The following is a 27,989-nucleotide window of genomic DNA, read 5'->3' as shown; positions in this document are numbered from 1 at the left end:
GAAAACAAAGTCTGACTGCGAGTTTCCTTAGTTTCTGCTCGTTCATATGGACAGTCTTCAAATCCCGGACAATTCTTATGCAGGTCCTTCTAGACACAATGGCGCTTCGCGTCCTGTGTCTGTGTCTCCATCACCTGTAACCACGTCACAGTCCACGTCACGGAGACAAAGGGCATCACACCAAGTAGTCTCTTCGCAGCAGCAACTCCAGCAGCAAGCCGAAGATCAACCAGCTTATCGCGACGTTTACTCCCACCCAGCTGCTGTGGCATATACTGCAGCCCACCCAAGGCGTACTATTCCGAAGTTTGGGCCCTACATTTTACTTCAAACCGTCGGAGAAGGAGAATTCGGGAAAGTGAAGCTTGGGTTACACAGTCAATGGGGAGAAGAAGTCGCTGTCAAGCTTATACGGCGAGGCAACATAGACACCACTGTGCGGATGTCTAAGGTGGAGCGTGAGATTGAGGTTCTTCGGGTAAGAACTCTATACATTCGGATTAAAGTCTATGATGCCGATACTCGTCGATCCACAGACCCTCAAGCACCCCAATATTGTTCGGTTATACGACGTAATTGAAACGGATAAATATATCGGCATCATTCTCGAGTACGCCTCCGGCGGCGAGCTCTTTGATCACATCCTGGCTCATCGGTATCTAAAAGAGAAAGATGCTGCCAAGCTCTTCTCTCAGCTAATTTCGGGCGTCTGGTACATCCACCAAAAGAAGATTGTTCACCGCGACCTCAAGCTTGAAAATTTACTTCTTGATCGTCACCGTAATGTCATTATCACTGACTTTGGATTCGCCAATCGCTTCGAGCATCGCGCAGATGATCTCATGCAGACGAGCTGCGGTTCACCTTGTTATGCCGCTCCAGAGCTGGTCATTTCAGAAGGGCTCTATGTCGGTTCTGCCGTCGACATTTGGTCCTGTGGCGTCATATTGTATGCCATGCTTGCAGGATATCTTCCTTTCGACGATGACCCTGCCAACCCCGACGGTGATAACATCAATCTGTTATACAAATACATTGTCAACACACCCCTCTCTTTTCCCGACTATGTCTCTGCGGAAGCCAGAGATCTCCTCGCTATGATGCTGGTTCCTGATCCAACACGGCGTGCTGATCTGCGGTCCATCATGGCACATCCGTGGCTATCAACGTACGCATACCTCTTCGAGAAGAACGTGGATGACCTTGAGCATGTTGCGATGGAGCAGCACCAGCAGAGGAGACTGGCGTACCAAAGGCAGATGAGGCAGGCTGCGGCTGCGGCATCGGCCAAAGATCCTGCCAAGGTGTCGCGGACACAGAGCGCACGGGTTGAAGGCATCTTAAACAGCGCTGGTACCTCCGCACCACCACCAAGGAGCCACTCCTACAGAGACCACCCATCTGGTCAGCCGGAGCTGATCTATGACAGTTCAGTAGACCAGTCCATTTACTCCTCGTCTTCTCCTGCCAATCCCATTCCCGCTTCCCGTAAAGGCGCAGTTTCTGCCATCGTCATGCCGAAGACCGTACAATCGTCCAATGATGATGATCCCTTCGCACCGTCTTCGCACGCTGTTCATATCCCCGTTACCATTTCCAAACCCAATGACACAGCGTCGGTAGGAAGGAGTAGTAGAGAAGGCAGTTCTCAAGGGGCCCAATCTTCGCGTCATGGTCCCCCGCCATCTGCCCATATCGCGACAGATTCCGGAAAGAAGAAAGGCATGATCGATAGACATACGATCCAGGTCGAGTATACTGACCAGAGTGCTCCAACGCCGGAGCTCGCTCCAAACTTCAGCCAATCCATCACCAAGAAGGGCAGCTCACAGACGGGTACCTCAGATCGCATCATTTCCACCTCAATCGCCAGTTCTCCTGCAAAGGAAAAGTCCAGCCACGACTCTTCTTTCAATGCAAACCCGAGGCCACTTCCTGCCCCTCCTGCAGTCAGCACTCCGTCACGAAACCAGCCATCTCAGCTTTCTTCCTCGACCTTACGTGCTGCGCAAAATCGGACACCTACCGTCTCTGTTTCTCCAGCAAGTCCCCCTATGTCTATGGAAGACAAGTCGTTTCGGTCTGTCAAGACAGGCAATGGCACCAGTTCAACAAATTCTACCTCTAGCCGCCACCGGAAAGGACTCTCCATCGACAAGTTCGGTTTGGGCAAGATTTTTGGTACAAATGGCGAGCACGCTGCGGCCAATGGATCCACGTCCCGTGTGCCGTCGGAGAGCTCTGCTGCTGGGGCATCTTCTATCGTAGAGGAGAGGAGAGGATCAGCGCAGAACAGTGTCAGCGATGTTCCAGCTTCTCGCTCCAAGTCTTCGCTCCTCAGTCCAGGAGGATCCAACAACATCACTGACGCCGAGGCAAGCAAAAAGAACCGGCGGAATACCCTCACCGTTATGGTTGAGCCATTCAGCCGCTCAATCAAATCACTCTCGAAGAAAACGCCTACTGACACGCCAGTCAAGGAGAAAAACATTCCACCCTCCGCTATCGCCTCACCTCAGAAGCAAACCGCTGTGTTCCCTACCCTGGACAAGATGCAAGATGGACCCACTGGCGATATGCCAGCTTCAACGACGAAGGCACGCAACGTCATGCAATGGTTCCGGAGGAAGAGTACCGCCAAGGCTGGCAGGGACATCGACGATTCCCCCGACATGTCTCCCTCTCGTAGGACAGACTATTCTTCGCCAATTCCTGCCTCGAGAATGGAGATCAGAAACGCGGACCTATCCAGTTCATACCCTGCGCAAGAGAATTCCTTCTCGTTCAGCAAAGCCGGACGCATGTTCTCGTCGTCGTCGCCGTCGGCAAAAGATGTCTTGCGAATCCACCATGGCGCTGTTGATCAGACTACTATCACGACCAGGCCTCCTCCTGAGGTGATCAAACATGTATGCCAGGTGCTCGAGGGAATGGGCATTGAACTCAAATCGGAGAGCGAATACAAGTACCGCTGTATACGGGCGAAGAGGAAGAAGAGTGGTACTATTGGCTTGGGATTCAGTGGAAGCGGTAATGGGTTAGCTGCGTTCACGATGGTTGGGTCAGCAGCATCCAATGGGGTGAGTTTAAATGGTTAATGCTGCGGGTTGTTCTAATTTTGATGACTAGGTTGACAAGCGCGGATTGCCTGTGCCATCAACCTCGTCGTCAGCGGGAGGGATGCTCAAAGGTTTGCTTATGCGTAGGCAGTCTTCCCAGGTATCAGGCGTTGCGCCATCCCAGGTGTCGATGGATGATGACAGTGGTGTCACGGCTTCATCGCCGGTCGATTCACCATCGGGCACTAACGAGACAGTTTATGGTGACACTAGCCAAGACGCAGGGGATGAAGTCCGCTTCTCAATCGAGTTGACACGCATAGATCGTTTGAAAGACACGTACAGCCTCGACATCCGTCGTTTGAAAGGTAATCTTAGGAGCTACAAGTTCTTGTATGACACCATCAGAGAGTGCGTCGCGCCGCTTTCGTTGTCTTCTGAACCTTGGCTTATCTCGTTTATAGGCGTGCCGATTTACAGCGATAATTTCGGGGGCTGGAACCCTAAAGCCATCGACACGCATTCATGCTTGCTCCTCGTTTTCTATACCCTACTCGTGCTGTAATTTTCCTCGTTCTGTTCCAAGGCTTCCTGCCCTATGTCTCCCCTGCGTCGCTGTCTGGTTTTCATTCCACTCGTGTTCACTGCTATCGTAGCTCCTTGGTTTCTACATATAGTCCATCATCACACCTCCTGCGCTTTCAGCCAACATCATAAAGTCCATAAAGTTTCTTCTTTTTTTCCCTTTATTCTTTCCTTGTCTTTCTTCCGTAGTAGTTATAATTTGGCAAAATCTCGATTCAAGTTTATGCTGTACCGTATATACGTATGTGTCACTCGGACCAGTCTTATTTACCCTCAAGGAATGGATAATGTACATAATTCAATGCGACATACACGATTGAGAATTCAAATCCGCATTGTACACCGCCATTCAATTCAACTGCTTATACTCCACTTCTCTGTCCTCAGTAGGTGTGTGCACGAACGACTCATGGATGGCATGTTTGGGGGTGAGGCGAAGTCCGATGGTGAATCAAACCTCCGTCATGTCGATTGACCGAGAAACAAGCTATTGCATTTCAAATATAGTATGGACTGCCGAGACTTGAGTCGGAGGTGAGTTGTGTACGCCTCATGGCACGCACAACCCATTGCCCACTAGATCATCTAGATTTGACAAGCTTAAGAAGAGCGCTCACAGCATTCACACACCGATAGCGATTAAAAGTCTACTACTCTCAGCGCTGAACATTTCTCACCGCTCAGTCCCATTACTACCATTAACCTTTCTTCATGGATTCTTCAAAGATAAAAATGAAGATCGATCGCTTCCGAATTCTTATCATAGGAAGAGCGAATGCAGGGAAAACTACCATCCTCCAGAGGGTGTGCAATACAAAAGAGAACCCTGAAATATTTAATAGCGCTGGGGAAAAGGTGCGCATCATGATGCTAGTACGAGGCCAACAGTGATGGCTGTCTCATCGACATCAGATCGATGCCGCTGTTTTGACAGCATCTAGAGAGGTAACATGTACCATTAGTCGGCAACATAAACTGACATATTCACAGCGTGGAGAGCACGACATCGAAAATGAAATGGTGTTTCAATCCAACCCAGGATTCATCTTTCATGATTCGCGCGGCTTTGAAGCAGGCGGCGAATCCGAGTATGACAGGATGAACAAATTTATCGCAGACCGTTCGAAAGAAGGAAACATGAAGGATAGAATCCACACTATATGGTAATTGGTCGAGTTGGCGACATTCACTGGCTCACTGCTTTGACATAGGTATTGCATACCTATGGATAAGGCAAGCAGGTGTTTCACTGAAGCCGAAACCAAATTCTTCTCCCGCTGCGACACTGGAAGCAGTAAGCTTTTGGACTTGTCCATTAACCATCAACTGATTCGCAACTTCCTCAGTTCCAGTCATCGTAATATTTACCAAATTCGACGCACTCTACGCTACCGAATTCACGCGACTGACAGAAAACGGAATGTCGAGGAAAGATGCCAAACGGCTGGCCCCAAAGCACGCCGAGGAGTCATTTGCGAACGGGACACAAGTAAAGTATCTATACGACCCAAAGACCATCCGGCGGCCTCCAAAATGCCACATCTGCCTCCCAGGTAAGCTGTAGATCATCGAAGTCTGATACATGATGACTGTTGATCCATTAGACATGAACATGGATGATGCTGATTGCGGGCCACTCATCGAACGGACTGCTGGCACTCTGGACGATCAAGTCCTTCAGCAATTGTTTGTCTCGACGCAGCGGACCAACTTAGAACTCTGCATGAAATATGCAGTTGAGGAGTATCTACCTATCATTTGCCTGCCGCGAGCATTATTAACTATCGTCCAGCGTACTTGCAGAGCTTGTTGCCCCAGATGAGAAAATCTCATCTGAGGATGCAATAGCTAATTTGGGTAACTGGTTTCCACATATTTGGGTAAGATTACGGGAATGTTCGAAAGTTGCTCTCATTTATGTTGGGTGTTTTTTTACAGGTAGTACGTCTGTTGATCCTCGTTCGCGCTCGAGCCATGCTGATCCAAGTCGTTGACCACTCTTCGCAGGTTGTGAGTGTCTTGATCCTCCTTCGAGCTCGAGCCATGCTGATCCAAGTCGCTGCCTACTCTTCGCAGGGTGTGAGTGTCTTGACCCTCCTTCGAGCTCGAGCCATGCTGATACGAGTCGTTGCCCACTCTTCGCAGGGTGTGAGTGTCTTGATCCTCCTTCGAGCTCGAGCCATGCTGATCCGAGTCGTTGCCCACTCTTCGCAGGTTGTGAGTGTCTTGATCATCCTTCGAGCTCGAGCCATGCTGATCCGAGTCGTTGCCCACTCTTCGCAGGTTGTGAGTGTCTTGATCCTCCTTCGAGCTCGAGCCATGCTGATCCGAGTCGTTGCCCACTCTTCGCAGTTTGTGAGTGTCTTGATCCTCCTTCGAGCTCGAGTCATGCTGATCCCAGTTGTTGCCCACTCTTCGCAGACTGTGAGTGTCTTGATCCTCCTTCGAGCTCGAGCCATGCTGATCCGAGTCGTTGCCCACTCTTCGCAGGGTGTGAGTGTCTTGATCCTCCTTCGAGCTCGAGCCATGCTGATCCGAGTCGTTGCCCACTCTTCACAGCTTGTGAGTGTCTTGATCCTCCTTCGAGCTCGAGTCATGCTGATCCAAGTCGTTGCCCACTCTTCACAGCTTGTGAGTGTCTTGATCCTCCTTCGAGCTCGAGTCATGCTGATCCACGTCGTTGTCCACTCTTCGCAGCGTGTGAGTGTCTTAATCCTCCTTTGAGCTCGAGTTATGCTGATCCAAGTCGTTGCCCATCCGTTGATAGAATGTGAGTGTTGATCCTTCTTATCGCTCGAGTCTTGCTGAGAGAAGGAATTCCTGATCCATCGGCAGAATGTGAGTATATTCATCCTTCACCAGCCTTGAGTTATATTCACCGAAAGAATTCCTGATTCGTTAATAGCTGGTAAGCATGATCATACTCTGTCGACCTCCTGCTCTGCTCACTGACGCAATTGTGGATCCATTGTCAGAGTGTGAGTTTCTTCATCCGCTGTCGACTTTGAGCCCTGCTGACCAAGTACGTTGGGTGATTCGTTGACAGATTGTGAGTTGGTCTATTCGCCGTCAAGCTCGAGCCATGCTGACGGAAGACCTCGCCCACCCGTTCACAGACTGTGAGCGCATCGATCCTCTGTCGAGCTCCGGCATTGCTGACCCGTGAAATTGCTAATCCACATTGACAGGTTGTGAGTGTGTTCTTCTGCCGTCGAGCTCGAGCCTTGCTCACTTGTGGCATTGCTCATTTCTTAACAGACTGTGAGTGTCTGATCCCTCGAGCCTTTCTCAACAACGACATCGCTGATCCATTGATAGGAGGTGAGTTTGTTCATCTTCCTTTGGCCTTGAGCCATGCTGACCGAAGACTTTATTCATTGACAGAATGTGAGTGTATTGGTCCTCAGCAGAGGGTGACAATTTTCAACTTTCCATCATCACTTCAGCTTTACGGTAATCAACGTACAGAGATGCGGTCTAGGATACTCTCTGTGGTGCGTTCAATTGGTCACAGGCTGTACGCACCTGTTTAAATGTACCAGACTTCTGCCAGTGCATCACCATTCGAGCAAATTCTCCAGCTTGGTTCTGGTGAATCTTCAGGCCGCATCGCAGTGAACTTGCTCATTTTCAATCATTTAGCTGCTGTCATTATTTTCGAACACTCTTTCTACATTTTCGACCAGCGACGCCATCTTAAGGACCAGCAAGAATCTGTTTCCTCTTTTCATGTCGCTCTCGAGCGGTATATGGCGTCTCCGCAAGCAATTGCTGTCAGGGACGCCGTGAACACTGCTGTCAGTGACGCCGTGAACACTGCCGTCCACGCAAATCAAGGAAACTCGACTAATTGGAAAGCGAAGCTACTGTTTGGACGTTTCCGGAGGAAGGACAGACAATCTAAGGATTACTCGGGTTTACTCGAAACAATTCTTAAAATCGCTTTAGAACATCGTCTGCGTATGTTTTAACTCTCATGATTGTGGCAATTCCGCTGATTTATTTGTCTTCAGCACGACCTTGATGTCAGGCAATGGATCACGACGTAGATGATGCTTAGAGTCATATCCTGGAGACAAATGAGGGTTTCTAGAATGGTCTGTCGAGGGCGGTTTAAATTTTGTGGGGTGTGGTACTATCAAATTTGTACAATCATGCAATTACGGGACTTTCTCTCTGGTATGGCGTATATATGCGTGTCATTTAGCTGAGACAGCGGTTAGGCATACTGGGTCTCTAACAGCAGCTTGATGTATCTCCCAGCTATTCTGGTCCGATTGGTCGTGTCAGAACCGCGTATCATTCTGCTCCAGTGTTTCTCAACTTTTCAAAAAGACATCTCGTTTATTGTCGTTTCAGAATTATACTCTACAGAGACACATGGAACGTCCCCGAAAACGTCAGTGACTCCAGCTAGTGGCTGGGTAGGATCTCTGGGAAGCCTGCAACTTGGTGGATAATGGCCACGGACTTCAAGCAGCGGACGCACCCTGAAAATGTCCAGCTGTCGTTCTTTGCAGGGACAGCATGCATGTTATCATAGCTCTGGCTTATGAAGTCAAGGTGGATGTACTAATCCCTCATACGTCAAGCATTTGCGCTCTGTGCACCCAGGGCCCACGGTTACTACGGCCTCGCCATGAAGAACGGCATGAACGATTTATATGTCGTTCGTCCGATAGCACTGCGCTCCAGAGTCGTCTGTAAGGCAACGCGAATGACAAGCCAAAGTGGAGACCGCCTCCACGGCAATTTCGCGCTGTCCCACAGCACATCATCTCCGATGCGCTTGCGGATGCGGGGAACATCAGCAATGCTCCCGAGGCCACGCAGTATACCAGTCAGGAGTTCCGTGATATAACGGGGATGTGTTGTGTCCCTCTCTTCGAGAACAGTGGATCTGGCTTTTTTCCTCGTTGGTGCCGCATCAAGGACATCTCGATCCATGCGAACGAGAAAATTCGCCAGCTCGGCAGAAAAGGTAGCATTATCGATGTTCACATCTGGGACTGTGATAGCAGGTCCAGGATATGAACAGATCAGCTTTCCCTTTGCTCCCATCACTGCGGTGGGGTCAGGAGAGACCTCGAACAATTCGAATATGGTCTCGAATTCGAGCCTTCTCATGACCACCGCAGCGTTTTGCGCCCGAATCATATATACAAGGACATCTGAAATTTGATGCTCAACACGGAAAAATGCAAATGAGATGAAGGTAGCAGACCTTTGTTGTCCATGGCGTTGATTTGAGATTCTACTTCCTTTGCAGACATCACGCTAAATCTGATTGAATCTTTGAGATTGCGAAGCATTTTCAAGCTGCTCGTCCAAAGCAGAAACTCATCGGACGGCAGCTGGTCACTGAAGGCGAGAGCAGCATCAAATACTGCCTGAGATAAGGCCAGCTCATTCTCAAGGGAATGATTACTCCTTTGCGGCAACTTAAGGGGAAGAAATACGTGATTGATGAGATATTGCAGACTCGATTGATCTGTTGGAAGACGTTTTACTGTTGTTGAATATTGAGCCATGTTATTGGGATCAGTGGGATAAGAGAAGAGTTGGCCACCGACGATGAATTTTGGCCACTCTGATAAGGAAAACTCCTGGGCGCTCATCGCCTCATGCCTCAGGGTTGAACGTTGAATCCGCACAAAGCGAGACATCACAGAAGTTTCACTGATGACTCGAGCGCCATCGATAGGCTGTACAAATGCGTGTACTAGAACTTTGTTCGTGCAGAGGGACGACTATCATCTTCCTTCTGATCTGCCTATTGGAGACTAGGTCTGGCTCCTTATATTGTTAGAATGTCGCGGGAGCTAAGTTGGTGTCGAGTCGGCGGTGCACCTATAGATGTACGGTCTTGTACGGTTCGGAACTTCGGATATTAATTGAGGAGAGTTCCGCAGATAAGGTTCATATAAGGCTAGCCATGTGACTTCTCGCTGATGATCTTTCCCAAGTCACGGTTTTGCTCCCGCTCCCGCAACTGCCTTGCAACATGAGCCTGCCAACTGCCAGGTTTTTCCACGGCGAACGTACAGCAGTAAGCTGCCAATAACACAGGTTACATGAGTCAAACCCACGGTTGTGCTGGGTTTGAATTTTGCACTAGGTTCTATGTACTACTAATAAGTAGCAAGTAATGATCAAAGTTTGAACTACATAGGTATGCTTGTTATCCATCCTTCAAGTTGTTGTGATATTTGCCTTGATCCCTATTCTGTCCCAGATCTTGCTACTTCTCCACATGCAATCGCGTGTGGCCATGTCTTTTGTCTCACGTGCGTCTAAATTTCTACTCCCGGCCAGCCTGCACCCAGCAATAATATTCATCTCTTGTTTTATATCCTCTTCAATCCCAGGTGCCTGTACTCTTTAGCCACCAGTGCATGTCCCCTCTGCCGCGAACCTTTCGAGCTAGATCATGTCAAGAAACTCCACCTCAGAAGTGAACCCGAACGAGATAATGCTGAACGGGGTGTTGTCTCCGATCATGCCAGTCTCCTTCTTCATCGCATGTCTCTAGTCTCAGGCGAAGACACACCAGAAATCGACGTCGTCGAAGTAGTCTCCGAAGTGCAGGAATGGCTACAGTCTCAACCGGATGACCCCAATTCTGTGAGTCCTTTTCATCGTGCAGGCGCATCGCAAACGCGACGGCACTTGTTGCCAACACCTCACCTAATTATTCTCAAATTTCTCACATGCGGCATTTTTAGCATATACCACTTCGAGCTGCGGTAGATTCCCTCCAGCGATACAAAGCTCTTCAACATGAGAGCGAGCGTGACAAAGAAGAATGTCGTCGCCTTCGCGAACAACTTCACAACAGCACACTAACCATAGACCATGACTCCAGAACATCTCGCGCTGTGGAAGACAGTCTGCTTTCTAGGATCGAGGAAATGGAGAATGAGCATGCTCTGTGAGTTTCCACTCATAAGTAAACAATTTTTTTCTAAATGACTTCTCCGCAGAGAGGTGATCATTTTGTTCAGTGGCATTTACGTTGTTGGACTTACCTTGCGTCCTCATAGCTGTCGCAATTGCATTCTCTGTTAGAGCTTGATAATTTACCCTGCGTCAGCGTTCGATATTCGGATAGTCCTGGCTACGTATATATACCTACCTCGTAGACTATTTTATTCTTGCCGCGTCTCCTGCCATGTCGTAGACATCACTCGCACCACTTTTATTTATCTTCCATGAATGGATAATATACATAATTCAATGCGACATACACGATCGAGGTTTCATCTACATCATACACCATCATCCAATTCTTCCACTGCTTCTCGACGCGCGCTTATTCCACTTCTCCGTCCTCGGTAGGTGTGCATGAATGACTCATGAATGGCGTGTTTGGGGGTGAGATTGCGCTCGAGAAATAGAATCCAGCGCTTGCCCCAAACTCGCTGCGTTCCACATAGGATATCCCAGGTGTTATGTACGCTGACATGCTGCCGAACTGTATTCCAGGCACGAAAGTCGGGGGAGGTAGGAGCTCGATGGGGGCCAAGATATGGTCAATCAGCGGGGGTGTCCAATCAAGGGAAGTCATGGAGGATGACAACCCGACAGGGCGGGATGTAGCCACCAGGGAGGCGGGATGTAGCCACCAGGGAGGCGGGATGTAGTAGCCCTGCGACAAGTGGACACTGGGGGGCACGGTGTAGTAGTGCTGCGGGGTAAAGGCGAAGTCCGACGGGGGCGCGAGGTAGCCCTCCGACGAAAAAGGTGCTATAGAAGACCCTTCACTCATAGAGTTGTCTGTCTCATCGTCCCCAAACACCAGAGCCAGATCGTTCTGTATGTCTTCCTGTATGCGAACAAGATTGTGCGAGTCCAAGTCTGAGCTGTTCTCAAGCGGTAACTCAAGGGAACTTGTCAAGGGCATCCTCCAAATCATCCGAGTCCGCGTCCGCTACAAATGGCAGGTCACCTGGCTCTGCACTGGAAGATGAGGAAGTGGTGTCCATGGTCTGGAGTGTCCGAACGACTAATGAGCATTTTGTGAATCGGTGAGGTGTTGCAGCTGAGAATCGAGGAAGGAAGGTTGGGAATGTAAAATGACCTGAGAGTCTTAAAAATGAGGGACGGTGAATCATGATATGAATGGGAGCCTTTTGTAGGGTCCACATCCACAACTTGATCAAGCAGCGCATTGTGAACTGATGGCGGTGAAGTACCAGTCGCCATTGTCAGGGGAATGTGACCAGGGAAAGCGAACCTTGAAATAACAGTAGCAGAAGAAGCAGAAGATATAGTACAACAATAGAGTACCGGACGGCCATAAGAACTAGATGAAATGGTAGAAAATGACGATTAGGAACAAGAACTGCGAGGTTTCTTCCCTAGTGTTCATTGTGTACTCAACAGACGCACTAGCACAGGTGATCCAGAGAAAGAAATGATTCCAGCATCCGGCCTGTATTCACCACACCCTGGCAGGGGTATTAATACACCCCTGGCCACTGTAGAAGGGTATGTATCCATACTCACCAGCTATTTACAACGCCTCCCTGTATGCATACACACCTTGGGAGCCTTTCCTTGTATGCATACACACCTTGGGAGCTATAGTGTGCTTCTTCGGACAGTTCTAATAGGTATATATTGACCAAATAAGTAGTATAACAATGATAGTAATCTTAGATCCCTTCCCCGCACTGCTATTTTTATGTGCCAACCCCGGACCATCAAATTCACTAGGTGCCTTCTGAATCCCTCCTTCTATGATTTGAATCAAATCAGTTCGAAGTTCGAACCATTGCATACTCCCGCTCGCGACATATCCCAAATAGGCATAATAAAGAGAGAGATGGCAAAAATATCATAGCGGGTGTAGGCGTGCGGTTAGTGTGGTCACTCGTCTGTAATCACAATGAAAGACGATGTATTGCACGTAGTAGTCTAGTAACAAGGGATGCATGGCAGGATGAAATGCAGGAAAATGAGAAAAAAGCGCCAAAAAACAAACAAATAGCCTCCGGTTTGCTATGCAGTAGTCGTGGCGGGTACAGGTGCTCGTTCTGTAGTGGTTTGAACAGAGAGAAGGCTGGGAACCACATCCCACAGGAAAAGACAGTCGTTCCGCATGGACCGGCGGATCTTAGCCTGTCGCAAGGCATATGCAACTGCTCCCTCGTGCTCCATTGCTCCATCATATATTCTGGAGGTTGCGCGTTCTTCCCACCAACCTGCATTCCACTCAAAGAACGCTAATACACGTCGCATCTCCTCCTGCACAAGTTCGACCTCCTCTGCCCACCTGTTGGCACGAGCTCGTGCCTTGCACCACTCAACGCGCATTGCTGTTTCCGATTAGAAAAAACTACATCAAATACATAGCGACTCTCACCTTCAGAAAGTTCTTCCTCACCCGCTCCATGGCGCTGCTTCCAAATCCAAGACACGGCTACGAATCTTCGACCTTCTGACACCAAACCTCCCGCCTGCGCCTCAGTCATACCACGAATATGCTCATCTTCGAGCTTTGGGAATTCAATTTCCCAATCAAGGCGTAGGAGTGCATCGGCTAAGTCATCAAGTGCCCTCCATGCCGTGCGATACTTTGTTGCGGCAGCGTCTATTTTCGCCTGGACAGTATCAATGACGGCACGGGATCTCGTGTGCGCTCGTTGGCCAGTTAACCAGTTCTTCTTGAACCCAGTGAGATGGCGTTTGAGTCGTAGGTGTTGCCGGAGCTCCTGGAGACCATCATGCGCCTGGGCACAGCGTAACTTCCACTCGATGTTACACAGATTCACATCGCAAGACATGCCCGCTTTCACCACTGCAGACGGCATCCACAGTTTGATGGTGTGAACAGGCTCCTCAAGGGTGGTATCCTCAGTATCAGAGGTGTACGCTCGAAGTCTGGCAACACTGGGGATATATAGCATTTGGATTTGGATCCACTGTTCAATCCGACGGCGCAGTGCATTGATGCGTTGTTGCATAGCAGACAGTTGATTATCGGTGGCGTGGATTCCAATGTTCGCAGTGTCCGTTGCGAGCCGACGTCTGAGAGGTAAAGCAACTTGTTAAGACCAGCTTGTTGTCAGTGCGAAAGACAGACATACTGTAAAGCCTCTAGGTCGATCCCAACAGCTATTAATACGCTAGGGGAGACATCTGGGTGGAGGGAGGCATCAATCCCTTGTCTTAGCTGCTGGGCTTCAAGCTGAGAGAGCTCGAGTCTGACAGACGCCTGGGTGACAACTGTAGTGTACATGTCAAAGATTGCAAATATCATACAAGCGAAAACATACCTGACACTTTAATCTCGAACGGGTTCGGCTTTGAACGATCACCCTCCCAATCTTCTACCAACTTCCGCCAGGCACTAAGACTCGAAGACGGGATAGCTTCCTCGAAGTCCCGAAGATCTACAGCATGCTGATAACATTCTGGAATTGCCTCCTTGAGTTTTTTGAGCAGTGAAGGACCTATTAAACTGTCAGAGACGAAGGCACAATCTATGTGTAATACATACCCAAGTTGGACACTTTACGCCAATTCCAGTCGCCGAAGTGGTCATCCAAGATGTCGCGTCTTGACCCTGGACCCATTTCACGCGTGCTGGTAGCGATAGGATTCATGTTTGACCATCCGCGTTCAATGGCTTCACCGTCAGTCCGCGCCATGCCTTTGATAAGGTTAAGAGAATACGAAGTTTGACATGCTGCAATATGCGCCGGCAGATGAAATTTGGGAACGAGGAATGTTAAAATTTTCGAGTCGCCCGAAAAATGGATCTGGGACGGATAGCGTGACATCCGCTCCCACAAATGCTTACTCCATTGACATGCAATATCATATGAGATATTGAGAACGAGAACCTCGCCAGAGTGTTGCAAAGTCGAGAAGAACAGGAAATCCATATTCACATATCTAAGTCCTGTGTGATTAGATGACGTCAAAGATATCAGAGACGCGTACCTTTCTCCTTTTTGGAGATCTCCAACTGAGGACGGACGTGTGAGGTTATGACGAGCACAAACGATGGCGCCGACGCCTGTGGCAGCCAGTCCCCGTGAATTCTTGGTGTCGGCAAGATTAACGGCGTTGTGACTGGCACAAGAACTTTTCTAAACACGATATCAGCGAATGATACACTAAACCATATATCAACCTCACCTCTTGTACCTGGCTGGCATAAGCGTCAAGAACATCTTTGAATCCACTTTGTTCTACGAAATAAGCCCAGCCTTGGCTAAGGCTAGGGTCTGCCTGCTCAGAGGACTTATTGCGGCGGCATAAGCGAAAGTTAGCGTCCATTGCCAGAAATAAAGCATAAAGCCATCTACATTTCTTGAGCATAAATATCCCAATGAAAAAAAGAAAAACTTACTTGTGTTGGGCCTCAATGGTCTCCCAACCCAAAGGCAAGTTTTTGCCAGGTTGCGGACAAGCCGGGCACAGTACGGCGAGTTCTCCTTCCGTTGTGCCGAGAGCGCCACCAGGGTCATGGCCACGCCCGGCACGTTTAAGAGATAGTATATGTCGAAATTGCCGACTCATCCGTAGGAAAGCTTCATAACGGTCCTTATACTCACGTTAGCTGTGAAAAATGATTCAATAGTCAATGCGCCTACCTTAGTCTGGTACCTCCTAGTATTATCCGTTAGACGTGCCAATGCTTGGTAATATTCAAACGCGGATCCTTTCGACTCAAAAGTGTACATTTGGAAGTGATCAAGGACCCGGAATGTTGCAGCAGTTCGGGGATCTGTGACGGTTGCTGGGTACCAGCGAGTGCGCAGGAGTTGGGTAGTGTGCGTTTGCGCTGTCTCGCAGTTGCAGAAATCTAGCATGATACTGTGGACACCGGTGATGTCAAGGACGACGAAGTCGTCCTGGAAAGCAGGAGAGGGATTGCAGCAACGGACACCAGTTGGATGTCCGAGTTGGACACGTAGCCCTAAGTCTCTTAAGTTGCTGCGCTGGAAGTATTTCCCAGTCCAAATCTGATAGTATAGTCAATTTTAAAGAATGCAAAGCGATGTGAATACATACTTCAACACGGTGCAAAGGCGCTGCGCGGTGCAGTGAGATGACACAAGACTGACAGTACAACTGTAATCCTTCACAATCAGTACACCGAATAGACGGCTGGTTTACGCATGTCTGCTCCCCGTGACAACGCATGTGCCATGCATCATCTCCACGCCCTTCTAGCCGAATGAATTCCTTGAGAAAATTATCACGCTCCTGCAGCCATTGTTTTTGAGGGTCATCCTGAATATCACCGAATGAAAAAAATTGCAATCAAGATATAGAAATAGCACACACCGCCGGTGCGCGTGGCCGTTTGGCTTTCACTGGTGTGGTATCTGTGCTGGTGTCGGCAAGATAATCGAGGTATGGTTGATCATCATTGAAATAAGAAGCGAAATCAAAAGTCTCGGAACTCCCAAGGTTTGTGATCGAGGAACTAGTGGGTACAGCCGGAGACGTGTTGGCATTTTGAAAGTATGTAGTTTTGATGGTGGGACGGCTCCTGATCGTAACGTCTACAGAGGTATGTGCATGATATGCACTTCCCTCGGGAACATGCGATTGAGTTTCTTCATTGCGTCGTCGCTTGTGTGCAGCTTGATTCTCCTCCATGAACTGCCGCTGATACTTGTCCAACTTTCGTACCCGAGAGTTTTTGACCATGGCAATGAAAATAATGTGGGCACATGCTATACGACGTACGTACTGCATTCAACATTGTTTATCTGGTCACGTGACACTACTTTTCTATACGCTGCCATACTAGTCCATCGCTAAGCAGTGCGGCATCAAGAGCTCCCTCGTCTTCATCCATGAGGGACACGATCTCCTCTTCGGCGGCAAGGTAGAGACGTGCTGTAGAAATAAGACGGGAACATTCAGTTTGGAGATGTGGAGTACATGGACCATCTAAACTTTTGACCGCTGTGACCAGGTCTTCTGCGTCCTTCAGTAAAACCCGGGCCTCTGATATTCCTTCCAAAACAGCTGGTCTAACAGCACTCCACCCTCGCACATCTACTTCTTGAAGAACGGCGATAACTCGAGGCTGGCACCCATTGTGGTTCCGGCTACCACCGGTATAAGTCCTGCTCCATATTTCTTCCATTGCCTCATAGGCGTCTAGTGTGGCCTGCACAAATTAGTACTGAATGTCAGTAGATGTAGTATTTGAATATACCTTATTGGCTCCCTTTGCCTGCCTTGATCTCCGTCGTGCTTTGGATCGTTCATACCCGACATGTCTAATATCATGTCAAATCCCTATGTCCACTTCTGGTTCAGAATGCGAGAAACACTTACCGCAAATAATGTATTTTCTTAGACTGTTTGCGTGCTTCTTGGCGGTCCGGTGAAGACTTACGACGGCGTCCCATCGAACGAGACAGATGAGTGGTATGATACAAAGAGCCCTTAGTAAGGGTACGTTAACAGACATAAACACTTACTGGTATATAGACTTTTGGTACGGTCACAGCCACCACTTCGGGACAGTTATCACACAATGTACTCTAGACCATGCCGTTGAGCATGAATCATCGTTACCGTCAAATATAAAAATAAACGACAGCAATACACTTACTGGTATATAGACTTTACGGTATGGTCACAGCCGCCAATTATCATACAATGTACTCTAGACCACGCTGTTGAGCATGAATAGGTTATCGTCGAATATATATATCACACACACACACACAAATGACAGCAATTGGTATCATCATATTGGATGCAAGAAACGGGACAGGCCACACATAAATGTACAGTACAGTATTTTACTCCTAGAGCGGCACCTGATTGACTGCGCCATCATCCAAAGCCTGTCCATAGGCAGCCTGGGCGACAGCTAGAGAGGAGTAACGCGCAAAACAAGCTCCTGGAACACCGACGACATGCACATGCACATTGTGCCTGGGAGAAAATTGAATAAAATAATAGACCAGCAGATCTCGGAGTACGTACCATCCTTGAAAGACCCCAGTTTCACGTCCAACAGTAATGACATACCAGCGCACCGATGCAGAGGTGCTTGAGTGTTGAGTAGTGGGGACAGCAGTGTTGACGAGGGTGGGAGCAGCTGCACGAATGGTGGGAGCAGCAGCGGCGTTGACGACAACAGGTGCTGCATTGATGGTGGGAGCAGCGACAGTGTTGACGACAACGGGTGCTGCATTGATGGTGGGAGCAGCGACAGTGTTGCCGACGAGGGCGGGAGCAGTGTCAATGCTGTCAGTTGTCGATGTGTCACTCTGTGACTCACCACCCTCGTCATTTGTGTGGGTACTCTGTGACTCACCACCCTCGTCATCTGCCGTGGGTTGTAAGGTTGAACGTTGAGTACGGAAATATTAAATGCTCACCAATTGTACCACAAACATAGCACGAGTGCTTGTGTGCACGAAAAACGCATGCAGGGCAGTGGCCAAGCACAAGGTCATCCGTAAATTCGGGTAGACTGTGGTTAGCGTGCGCCTCGATTATGGCTAGAATAACCATTCAGCCCAGTGAGAATTAGCCAGAGGCTCGCACTCACCACGCTGGTCCCGCACAAGCTCTATGGCGCTTGCTAGTTCGGATAAAGTGAAAGTTTGTTCCTTGACGAGGCTGGGAAAAACTTTCATTTTGGACAAACGAGGTCAAACGGGGGTATCAGACAAACGAGGTCAAGCGGGGGTAATAGCAGTGATGTGATGTGAGATTGTTGAAATTCCAGCCACTTATAATAGCTTTTGTCGGGTAACTCCGTGCGATCAGCCCTTCTCATTGGATAATGCAAAAATAAGATTCAAAGTCCGTCCCAAATGGAGTATCAGTACACGCCTGCAACGCCAGCGCGGAGACTCATCTAAAAAAAACATAAGGTATGTGACATAGGTGATGAAATTCATTTTAGCCTAATGCCGCCGGTTCGTAGATGCCCGGTGTATCATGGATGACACGCGAACAGTCGGCTTGGCTGAAAACTAAGGTGGATGCATTCCGCCTCAGCCAGCTGCAGGGCGAAACAACTGTCTTCTTTGCGAATACATCCCGTGAATGGTTCGAGAACTGGCCTGAAGCTGCTGTGCATTTCAAAGACAGCGAGACTGGTGTTCCACTTACCAAATCCCAGTTATCAGAAGAGCAGACAGTTGAATTAGGATTACATCTCCAAAAACGTCGTTCCGTAAGTTGGCCACACACCTGTTGTATTACGGTTGCTTATACGTGTTACAGAAACTCCGTTCTTACTTCTACCGCAGCAACTCCGCCGCTGCGCAAGGACGAGTGACACAATTCACTAAAACGATTACGAAGCTCATGGGCTCCACCACTGCTCGCACTCGTGGGCCGTCTGCTGTGGAATATTTTATTCAAACCGAGTACAAGGACAACAACGCCGTCAAGGATGAGATCTCATCTAAGATAGCATCATGCACTCAACAAAATCGCATGGCCTTGCTTCGTACAGAAGCAACGAAGGCCATGACTGCGCGGGGACAAGAATATGTGCTGAAGATGGAGCGGGAGGCGAAAGCTGAATGTGAGCTACGTGTGCAGAAGGCCAAGGCTGAGATGGAGGCACTGTCTAATCCCAGTGACTCTGCAAAGTTGCAGTGCGTACATGTCTCTGAACATGTTGCAGCAATACTAACATTCCCACAGATGCATTGAAGGGCTGGGTGGATTGATCGGACAACTTCTACAGTCCATCCACGACACGACAGGTTGGAACGGGAGCGTGTACATTGGGGGACCAGACCCTCGTGTAGGTGGGGATCTTCGCGTTTACAGGTTAGTGTTTGTTTTTGTGCTCGGTTACCTTGATTTCATGTTGCTCTATAGTTTCCACCATGGGAAGGGTACTACCGGCCTCAACTTTCGTGATACACTGCCTGACCATCACGCACGAATCATCGAACCATTCACTACTTTTTTGAAGGGCGCTTTTGGTAAGTCGGTGTGGTCTTCTGGTTAGGTAATGCTGATGGCGTTTCTGTGTTTCTCCACAGCTGCTTCTGTCCAGGAGCGCATCCCAGACTCGTCTCCCTCGAGTATGGATACTATTGTGCCCCTTATGGACACCTCCGTCCCATACTCGTCTCCGTCAAGTATGGATACTATCGTGCCGTCTCCATCGAGTATTGATACTATCGTGCCCCTTATGGACACCACCGACTTCCTCGCTGCTCCGACTGCAACTCAAGAAGTGCCGCATGCCTCGGCCGATCAATTCTTCCCCATTAACCCCCCCATTAACCCTTTCTCATTTCATCCTATTGACGATTCACTCGATATGTCGGGCGAGTTCTCATTCGATCCCATTCCCGACGATTCACTCAATCTCATTCCCGGCAATTCTTTCGATCTGTCAAACGAGGCCCTTGACAACTTCCTGGCGGATTCACAATCATACCTACTCCAATCTACTGCAGATGGGACCGAGGGTCCCCAACTTATCTTACCTCCATTTCCGTCTGCTGACAATTCACAACCATCTCAGTCTATACTTTCACCCCCGCGCTTCCGCAGTGCTTTAGCTCGTATCAAGTCGAAGAGCCCCTCTGGTAACTATAAGAAGGTACCTCGGCCCCGTCCATTCAGAGGAGGAACTGGACCTTCCCATGGTCTATATCGTGATTCCCCTCCCCCTTCTGTGCCTCCTGCGGCGCCAGCGACTCACCATCGTGATTCCCCTCCCCCAGTGCCGGCGACTCACCATCGTGATTCCCCTTCTGTGCCTCCTGCGGCACCAGCGACTCACCCAAGTTCATTACCGCCTGCTGAGACTCCTCCGCGGGCCACCACAGCTGCACCAAGTAGCCAGCTACCTGCTGACAACGAGCCCATGGAGAATTTGCAGCCTCTAGATGATATCGTCAATAACCAAGTGCGCCGTAGCAGCCGAGTTCATGTTCCATCCACTCGCACAACAGAAGCTAATAATATTGGTGCTGACGGTATGGGAAGAAAGCCACGAAAGTAAGTTTAACAATTTTTTTCACTTCCGTTTTGAACTTTAGTTCTAGGTCACGCAAATTGGTTCACTGAGGATGTTGTGTTCTTGCCATAATGTTTGCTGTATATCGTATATTGTTCTTGTCGTATTACATGTATTCACCGTCTTTACTCAAAATACACTATTTTTTGACACAATGATCTTCGTCGAACACAGGAAAATTGAGCGTCTCGTTAGCAAACCCCAATCATGTCTCATGTCAATTTTTTCAATACCATGTAGTCAACATTTCAGCATCGTGTCACAAGCTTAGGTACCGCAGTAAACAGTTTATATGTCTCATACTTATTATGCAGGGACTTAGTCGAAATTCATCGTGAACTCGTCACGTGGCTTGCAGGGACTTAGTCAGAATTCATCGTAATTTGTCACGTGGCTTGCAGGGACTTAGTCAAAATTCATCGTGAACTTGTGACGTGGCTTGCAGGGACTTAGTCAAATTCATCGTGAACTTGTCACGTGGCTTGAAGGGACGGTCAAAAATTCATCACGAAGTTGTCATGTGGCTCTGAGGGGCTGGGCCAGGATCTGTCAGGAACAAGTTGGCAAGAACCGGTAAGAACGGAAGGGTCCGGAAGGGTGCGAGATTTAAGGGGGTGGAGATTATAGGCTGGAACTGATGTATTAATATAGCCAGCAAGAACCAAGAAGGAGGGGTGACATATTTATAGGTGGAGAAGCAGTACGAATCGAGGGAAACTGATGCAGACAACCTATTTTTAGTCGAGGGATTAATATAGCCAGCAAGAATAGATGGGAGTACCCAAATTGGGAATGAGGATCAGCCAGAGAAGTTCAACATTGTGTCCGAGTGCTAGTATCAATACAAAGAAGCCTGTATGCATACTTTGCTGGGACTGAGAGTCCTAGGCCAGTATGCATACATAGTCTTCTACAGTGCCCAGACTTGTATTAATCAATCTTACACTATGGCCTCCTGTATTACGGTGATATTACGTCGCGACGTCGTTCCAGTCTCTAATGCTGATCGTCTGTGTTCTGAATAGGCATGCAACAGGCCCAGACCATGAAACGAGCGCGCCAGCCAGAATCTATGGTGATCTGAGGACGCGAGATTGTTCCCGTGGCTTCAGTGGTACCAGCAACTACTGAAAGTGTCGTTGCAATGGCAGTGGGAGGTAGTTGCTGTGACGATGATGGTATGTTCTGTGCTCCGCTGGGTGGCTGGGTGTTATGAGTGATAGGTCGAGACGAGCTAGTACGTGGCTTCTTTCTAGCATGATAGTTCCTCTGCGCGAAAAGGAATCAATGATAAAGAAGAACCGAAAAAGGCGAAAAAGCGTACGGGCTTGCCTGCCGTACACGGAACCTCGACTATAGGTGGTTCTCGCAATTCGATGTCCGATCTATGTCGTCTGAGCAGTATGCCAGAGGCTAGGTTTCGGGTCCAGCTGAGAGGGCGGGATCGAGGCTGAGTATCGGGCCCAGTTACCTTGTGTAGCTTGAAGCGGCGCCAAAAGGAGGAAAAGCGACTGAGGGTGCGTTGACGTGGTGCCAGGGTGCGTGGATTATCAAAAAATCCTGGGGGTATCCGACGAGCACCCGAAGCTGGTCGCTGTGTAGCATCAGGCTAGGAAAGCAGATCCACTGTCAGTGTGATTGAGGATGAAATTGATTCAAGCTTACATTGTATGACAGAAGATCAGCTTTTTTTACGATAGCAGAAACATCCCATGTGTATATGTCGCCGCCGTTGCAGCCAGTAACGAGCAACTTCCCATCTGCAGAGAAGGTCGCCCAATTCACTGGGTCTTCATGGTGGAAAAGTGGTTCAATGGACTGATTGGTTTTGAGATTCCATAGTTGCGCTGTCTTGTTCAAGTGTGACGTGCCGGCGAGGATGCATCCATTAGGAGATAGTGAAATGGCATTGATCCAGCTCATGGGTCCCTCGAAAGCTGTTTCAGTCCAGGTGGTTGTGTCGAATGTCCTGATCGAGCTGACTCCCCCGGTGATAAGCGTTTTTGCATCCGAGGTCCACGCCAGACACGAAAAAAATCCTGGGAGTGTTTTGAGCAATTGACCTGTGTTGGCATCCCAGACTTTCAGGCCATCCCCGCCCGTGGCAAGCGTTTTGGCGTCGGGTGAGTAGCAAACCGCCCACATCATTCCTCCTGTCTCGATTGGTCCGAGGATTGTCCTGCAACTCTCAACATCCCACACTCTGAATGTTCCATCATCAGATCTGGTCACCACCCGCCTTCCGTCTGGACTCCAGCACACAGATGGCACTCGATTTGTGTGCCCCATCCATGTTTTGATCACCCTGCCCATGTCGATGTTCCACAAACTCACTGCGCCATCCCAACTCCCGCTTGCTACTGTCTTGCCATCCGGCGACAATGCTATGGCAAGTACTCGTGTGACTTTGTCCTTCCATTCCTCTCCAACCTGCGTACCCCTTTCCAGGTCCCAAACTCGAATGGAGCCATCCGATGACCACGTAATGATCCGTTGTCCACCGGGCAGGTGTAGGGCGTGTTTGATGCTACCGTTCAATTGCATTGGTTTGATACCACATGTCTTGATCTTTTGGTAAGGCATTGTCGCTGGAGTCTCTCGCTTCGCAGGGGCTGGGTACGGTACATTTTTTATTTCGGGTCTCGCCTAATGGATGCAGTATATTTTCAGCTCTTAACATCAAGCGCCGCATGAATCCATCACTTACATGATCAGAATCCAGATGTGCACCGAAGAGACGCAAACCTGCGACGGAGAAGGCATTTTGTTCCATCCAGAGTCGAGTTGGGAGGGAGGTCGTTGGTCAAGTCATCTACAGGTCCTTGCTTCATCCTCGTGTTCGCTTCACAGCTTGAACACTGGCTGTGCAGATTAAGCGCCCAACTCTCTTTTCTGACAATATATCCACTTTCCTTATTTGGGTTAATCCCTATCTCGGTCACTAGTCTTCGTTCAATCCGTCATCGATATCTTCTGTCTCTTCCAGATTTACTGCATCCCCATACTCAGCGGAATGTGAATGTGTCTGTGCGCGAGACCGAAAAAATCCTTATGCTGGCCAATCCTCACAGCATGCGCTTCCACGAGGCTAAGTGAGACCAATCAGATAGTTTTTCCCCATCACCAGTAACATATTATATACTGAAATGACCATCGCCTCATCTGCTGGGACGCCATCATCGTGCGTTTTGCACAGGATTTTTTGGGAAGTCATACGGACTCATACCCGTGTCTCTCGCACAACATCACGACGTTAGTGTTCCTCCAAGTCGGAATAAAAACGGTCTGTGCGATTCATGCTGGTTAGCGAAGTCAATTAGTTGGAATTTACATTGTCTCGAGTTTGGATCACAACACTGCGCCAACTTGATTAGACCTATCAACAATGACAACACGAATATTTAAGGACACAAGACTTGAGTGCCGAGTTCCTAGCGCAATGAAAGTAGCATAGCTATCTCGCATGAAGCGTGCTGCAGGGTATAGACAGAGCAATCATCAAGACTTTGCCAAGAAGAGGGAGCGGAAGAAGGAATGGAAGAAGGCCACGGAGAACTAGATGAGAAGACAGAAAACGTCAAGGAAGCAAAAGAACAACGAAGTTTCTTCCCTAATGTCGATCGGCTGTGTACTCAACAGATGCACAGGTAACCCAGAGGAACAAATGTGTCCACCATCTGGCATGTCTTACGGTGATGTCAGGACGCGACATTGTTCCCGTTGCCCCAGCGGTACCAGGGACAGCAGAAAATGTCGAGGCAGCGAATGCGATAAGGGCATGTGGTTGCTGCAATGATGGCGGTGTGTTCTGTGTCGTTGCACTGGATTGCTGCGTGGTATGCATACATATCGGAAGGTCGAGGCAAGCTCGTAGCTGGCTTCTTTCTCGCGTGATAGTTCCTCTGCAAGAGGAATCAGACAGAAGAATAGAGAAAGGAAGAAAAAAAAACATACAGGTTTTCCCGCTGTGTGGAACCTCGAATACTGGTGGTTCTCGCAACTCGTCGTCTGATCCTTAAGACGAGTCAGTGCTCTGGGAATTGGGAACCTTTGAGAACGGAAGAAAGTAGAATGGATCATTGGGTACCAAGTCTAGTCTCAGCTTGCTGTTTCCTCTTGGGAGATTCGCCAATTACATTCAAGTTGTTACTGGAGTCAGAAAGGTAAGCTGAACTTGAACATTTCTGTTCTGTGCTTAGACATCGACTTGATTGACGCCGCGTGATTGCTCAAGCGCTCCGAGTCAGAGGCTCACAGTCAAGCTGTACAGTAATTACATAACAATTGACATATGATCACATACGTAATTTTCCACATCCCATTTTAGGTAGCAGAGCACCATCATGATGGCCAGTGCTTCACTGGAGGGCACGAAAGGGGTGACTGCTTCAAGCAAATGTGCTAAAGTGAAGAGACGGCCCAGGGCGGCCTGTGGAAGTCCCACTGTTCTCGGAGTCTCCCGCCGCTGTTTTGATTTTATATTGTTCATCTGATTAGTACATACATGGTCACGATTGTGGATGCACCTTGAGTGCCACAGCGGAGTCCACATTCCGTGTGGGGGGTATTTATTCTCTTTACACCTCTTTCCATCTTTCCCTCCACTTGTATCTACCTTGTACTACTCATTGACATGGAGAACATCATCCCTCCTGCCCTCGATAGTCAGCGGATGCCCGAGCAATATCCTGTGGGCAACCCAGCTAAACAACAGGCTCGCGTGCCCGAGCAATACCCTGCGGGCAACCCGGCTGAAGAACAGTGCATGCCCGAGCAATATCCTGCGGGCAAACCGGGCGAGCCTTCTGGCCCTCAAAGGGCGTTAGTTCGAACATATGCCCAATACTTAGACTCTGTGGGCAAACCGGGCGAGCCTTCTGGTCCTCAAAGGGGGTTAGTTCGAACATATGCCCAATACTTAGACTTTGCAGGCAAACCGGATGAGCCTTCTGGCCCCAGTGTCATGAATATGGAATTGATTTATGTACTTTATATCGCATCTGGTGCAAAGAACACCATTATTGCCCGTCGTACATATATGGTTGTCCTTTAACGTTTCATATTTGAAATATCCCATGCCTTCCTCCCCCCAGTCTCAGTTGACGAACAATACACCATCCTTGGCCGCTGGACCACTGATCCTTGAAGCTTGAAGTCTGGGGCTCTTAGCCTCCGCCTGCAAATTCACAGTATTCTCCATCCCCGTCTTCAAATTCTCTCTCATTTGTAACACTCGCCTTGGGATGTCGTTCCTCATCGATGACACTCTTCATTATCTATCTAATGGATTCGTTCCAACTTCACCAAAGCACGCCCAGATAATTCCTATCATAAAGCTGATTTCGTGATTCAAACCTGTGTCTAGCACGGACGCAGCTCGAAAGGTTGGACGCGCGATCGCTTCTTGGACCTACACCAAGTGGCACTCTAACCAGGACCCCCGAAAACCAAATTTTCAACATAGCGCTCAACAGCGCTAACAACGCCATCAGGCGTTAAAGTATTCTCCTTAAAAACACATAAAACTCACAAAAAAGACATATAGATACCAAAAACCCCACATGCCGGTAACAAAAGGAACAAAGAACGGACCTGGCTCGAATGTCCCATCTAATACCTCTCCTACAGTAGGCACCGCCACCAGACAATCGGGCAGAACCACATTATCGCAAGAAGACATCGAAGCCATCCCAAACGCAGTAAACGGATATGAAACAGCAGAGAAGTTCCTCGATAAAAACCTTCTCAGTCTCCCCAATGAACCATACACACTAACGCACGTGATCTCCATATTATTCCAGATAACACAAATGCACGACACCATCCCCCTCCCAGTCAACGCGGCGATACGCGCAACAGCATTCATACTCAAGAAACTCGCAGCATGTGAAATGGCCACCGAAGTAGCAAAACAACTAACAGACACACTCACCCCACGCATAATAGAACACGTGGTAGGAGCCATTGCGCCGCAAATGGCAAAGCTTCTATCTACCTCCGATCAACTATCAGACACGTTGGATAGAACAGAAGCAATCCGCAAGGCATTAGCAAATGATAGAGACGAAATGAACGACGGCCTGCAAATCTCAGCCACGAGGATAGAAACAGCAGCCGAAGAACTACACGCATCAATCGACAACTGCCAAAACACCCTAAAACTCCTCTCCCCATCCCTTGATACCACCCAAGACAGAATTAACACCCTATCAACCCAGATTATGACCCAAACCATGATCGCCCACCCAGACACACACCCCGTAGAGACCAACCAGAATCAACGCCAAACATACAGTTCCATCGTAGCCGCTAACCTCACCCCCTCAATTGATAAAGCTATTGGACGAGCGGCTATACGAGCTCGACAAATACTGTTAGACCCCATGCCAGGAGATGACCTATTCCCGCCGAACACCTCACACGCAGACATCGTGAAAAAGATGAAAGAAGCACTGGCCAATATCCGCGAACATAATACCCCAGTAGGAGACATCAAATCAATAATGACTCTTCACAACGGAGGACTCATCATCGAACTCGAATCAGAAACACTGGCGGAGTGGCTAAGAAAGCCAACAAGTAAGGAAGCCCTCAAAGGACAATTTGAAACCGCAGTATCGTTCCGCACTCGTACATTCCCTATAGTAGCTGAATATCTCTCCATACAGCTTCCGATCTTCGACGACACATTCCTTAGAACAGTAGAACATGAAAACGGCCTCCTAATCAACTCAATAGCCTCCATCCGCTGGATAAAGCCACCTCAACGTAGATCACCAAACCAAACCAAAGCATTCGCCCTAATCCATATCGCGGACCCTCACACAGCGAACAATATCCTCAAGGACGGTATTTGCATCAACAATGAACGCATCGCAGTTCGGAAGGACAAGCGCGAGCCCATCCGATGTGCAAAATGTCAAAAGTATGGACATATCGCACGGTCGTGCTCCTCAACAAACGACGTATGCGGCACATGCAGCAACCATCACCGTACCTCGGAATGCACCTCCCCTCAATCTACTGTTTGCACTAATTGTCAAAGCCATCACCACGCCAGTTGGAACCGATCATGCCCCGAATTCATTAGAAGATGTGACCTTATTAACGAAAAGTTTCCAGAAAACTCAATGCCGTACTTTCCCACAGAGCTGACGTGGACGCACGCCAATCAACCTCATCGTCCAACCCAGGTATCATACCCTCCGCCGCAACATACACAATCACCCCGTCAACGCAGCTCAAAACAAACGACCATCACGTTGTACCAAACATTCCGGCGCCAGCCTCACAATCACCAGTTATGCACGATCCGAAGCTCACCTAGTCAGGTATTCACGTCCATGTTCATCCGG

The 27,989-nt window shown here is 48.9% G+C and overlaps 9 protein-coding genes across 9 annotated transcripts; 6 read left to right on the top strand and 3 right to left on the bottom strand.

Moving 5' to 3' along the window:
• Window positions 1-46: 46 nt before the first annotated feature.
• Window positions 47-3,545, top strand: DEU56DRAFT_871397 (Pkinase-domain-containing protein; the record flags this gene model as incomplete). The annotated part of the gene is made up of 4 exons (XM_041355694.1): window positions 47-478; window positions 537-3,080; window positions 3,130-3,470; window positions 3,524-3,545. 4 exons carry the CDS (start codon window positions 47-49, stop codon window positions 3,543-3,545), a joined length of 3,339 nt encoding a protein of 1,112 aa, XP_041208446.1.
• An 810-nt stretch (window positions 3,546-4,355) lies between these two features.
• DEU56DRAFT_912673 (uncharacterized protein) lies at window positions 4,356-5,466 on the top strand (the record flags this gene model as incomplete). Its single annotated transcript, XM_041357434.1, has 6 exons — window positions 4,356-4,499; window positions 4,557-4,589; window positions 4,635-4,807; window positions 4,856-4,938; window positions 4,991-5,197; window positions 5,249-5,466. The coding sequence occupies 6 exons, from the start codon at window positions 4,356-4,358 to the stop codon at window positions 5,464-5,466; spliced, it is 858 nt and encodes a 285-aa protein (XP_041208445.1).
• A 753-nt stretch (window positions 5,467-6,219) lies between these two features.
• Window positions 6,220-7,767, top strand: DEU56DRAFT_803627 (uncharacterized protein). The gene is made up of 5 exons (XM_041353230.1): window positions 6,220-6,275; window positions 7,091-7,138; window positions 7,187-7,235; window positions 7,287-7,615; window positions 7,658-7,767. The coding sequence occupies exons 1-4, from the start codon at window positions 6,240-6,242 to the stop codon at window positions 7,613-7,615; spliced, it is 462 nt and encodes a 153-aa protein (XP_041208444.1). The 5' UTR covers window positions 6,220-6,239; the 3' UTR covers window positions 7,658-7,767.
• Window positions 7,768-8,270: 503 nt separating this feature from the next.
• On the bottom strand, window positions 8,271-9,175 carry DEU56DRAFT_736802 (uncharacterized protein; the record flags this gene model as incomplete). The annotated part of the gene is made up of 2 exons (XM_041348534.1): window positions 8,271-8,815; window positions 8,869-9,175. The coding sequence occupies 2 exons, from the start codon at window positions 9,173-9,175 to the stop codon at window positions 8,271-8,273; spliced, it is 852 nt and encodes a 283-aa protein (XP_041208443.1).
• Window positions 9,176-9,560: 385 nt separating this feature from the next.
• On the top strand, window positions 9,561-10,440 carry DEU56DRAFT_347705 (uncharacterized protein). The gene is made up of 2 exons (XM_041345788.1): window positions 9,561-9,931; window positions 10,013-10,440. Exons 1-2 carry the CDS (start codon window positions 9,819-9,821, stop codon window positions 10,392-10,394), a joined length of 495 nt encoding a protein of 164 aa, XP_041208442.1. The 5' UTR covers window positions 9,561-9,818; the 3' UTR covers window positions 10,395-10,440.
• Window positions 10,441-12,647: 2,207 nt separating this feature from the next.
• DEU56DRAFT_945875 (uncharacterized protein) lies at window positions 12,648-16,265 on the bottom strand (the record flags this gene model as incomplete). Its single annotated transcript, XM_041359028.1, is given in 14 exon segments — window positions 12,648-12,808; window positions 12,851-12,964; window positions 13,012-13,437; window positions 13,464-13,501; window positions 13,521-13,676; window positions 13,736-13,874; window positions 13,925-14,101; window positions 14,149-14,546; window positions 14,595-14,743; window positions 14,793-14,958; window positions 15,007-15,200; window positions 15,251-15,622; window positions 15,672-15,845; window positions 15,948-16,265. 14 exon segments carry the CDS (start codon window positions 16,263-16,265, stop codon window positions 12,648-12,650), a joined length of 2,982 nt encoding a protein of 993 aa, XP_041208441.1.
• A 1,169-nt stretch (window positions 16,266-17,434) lies between these two features.
• Window positions 17,435-18,274, bottom strand: DEU56DRAFT_912666 (uncharacterized protein; the record flags this gene model as incomplete). Its single annotated transcript, XM_041357433.1, has 4 exons — window positions 17,435-17,564; window positions 17,616-17,961; window positions 18,014-18,136; window positions 18,187-18,274. The coding sequence occupies 4 exons, from the start codon at window positions 18,272-18,274 to the stop codon at window positions 17,435-17,437; spliced, it is 687 nt and encodes a 228-aa protein (XP_041208440.1).
• A 293-nt stretch (window positions 18,275-18,567) lies between these two features.
• DEU56DRAFT_912665 (uncharacterized protein) lies at window positions 18,568-20,706 on the top strand (the record flags this gene model as incomplete). The annotated part of the gene is made up of 6 exons (XM_041357432.1): window positions 18,568-18,819; window positions 18,870-19,249; window positions 19,299-19,427; window positions 19,479-19,585; window positions 19,646-20,593; window positions 20,657-20,706. The coding sequence occupies 6 exons, from the start codon at window positions 18,568-18,570 to the stop codon at window positions 20,704-20,706; spliced, it is 1,866 nt and encodes a 621-aa protein (XP_041208439.1).
• Window positions 20,707-25,267: 4,561 nt separating this feature from the next.
• On the top strand, window positions 25,268-25,687 carry DEU56DRAFT_912663 (uncharacterized protein; the record flags this gene model as incomplete). The annotated part of the gene is made up of 1 exon (XM_041357431.1): window positions 25,268-25,687. One exon carries the CDS (start codon window positions 25,268-25,270, stop codon window positions 25,685-25,687), a length of 420 nt encoding a protein of 139 aa, XP_041208438.1.
• Between the last annotated feature and the right edge of the window lie 2,302 nt (window positions 25,688-27,989).

The sequence above is a fragment of the Suillus clintonianus genome, assembly GCF_016758775.1.
Source record: "Suillus clintonianus strain FC179 chromosome Unknown DEU56scaffold_35, whole genome shotgun sequence".
NCBI lineage: Eukaryota > Fungi > Basidiomycota > Agaricomycetes > Boletales > Suillaceae > Suillus > Suillus clintonianus.
This window is presented reverse-complemented; position numbering and strand designations above follow the sequence as displayed.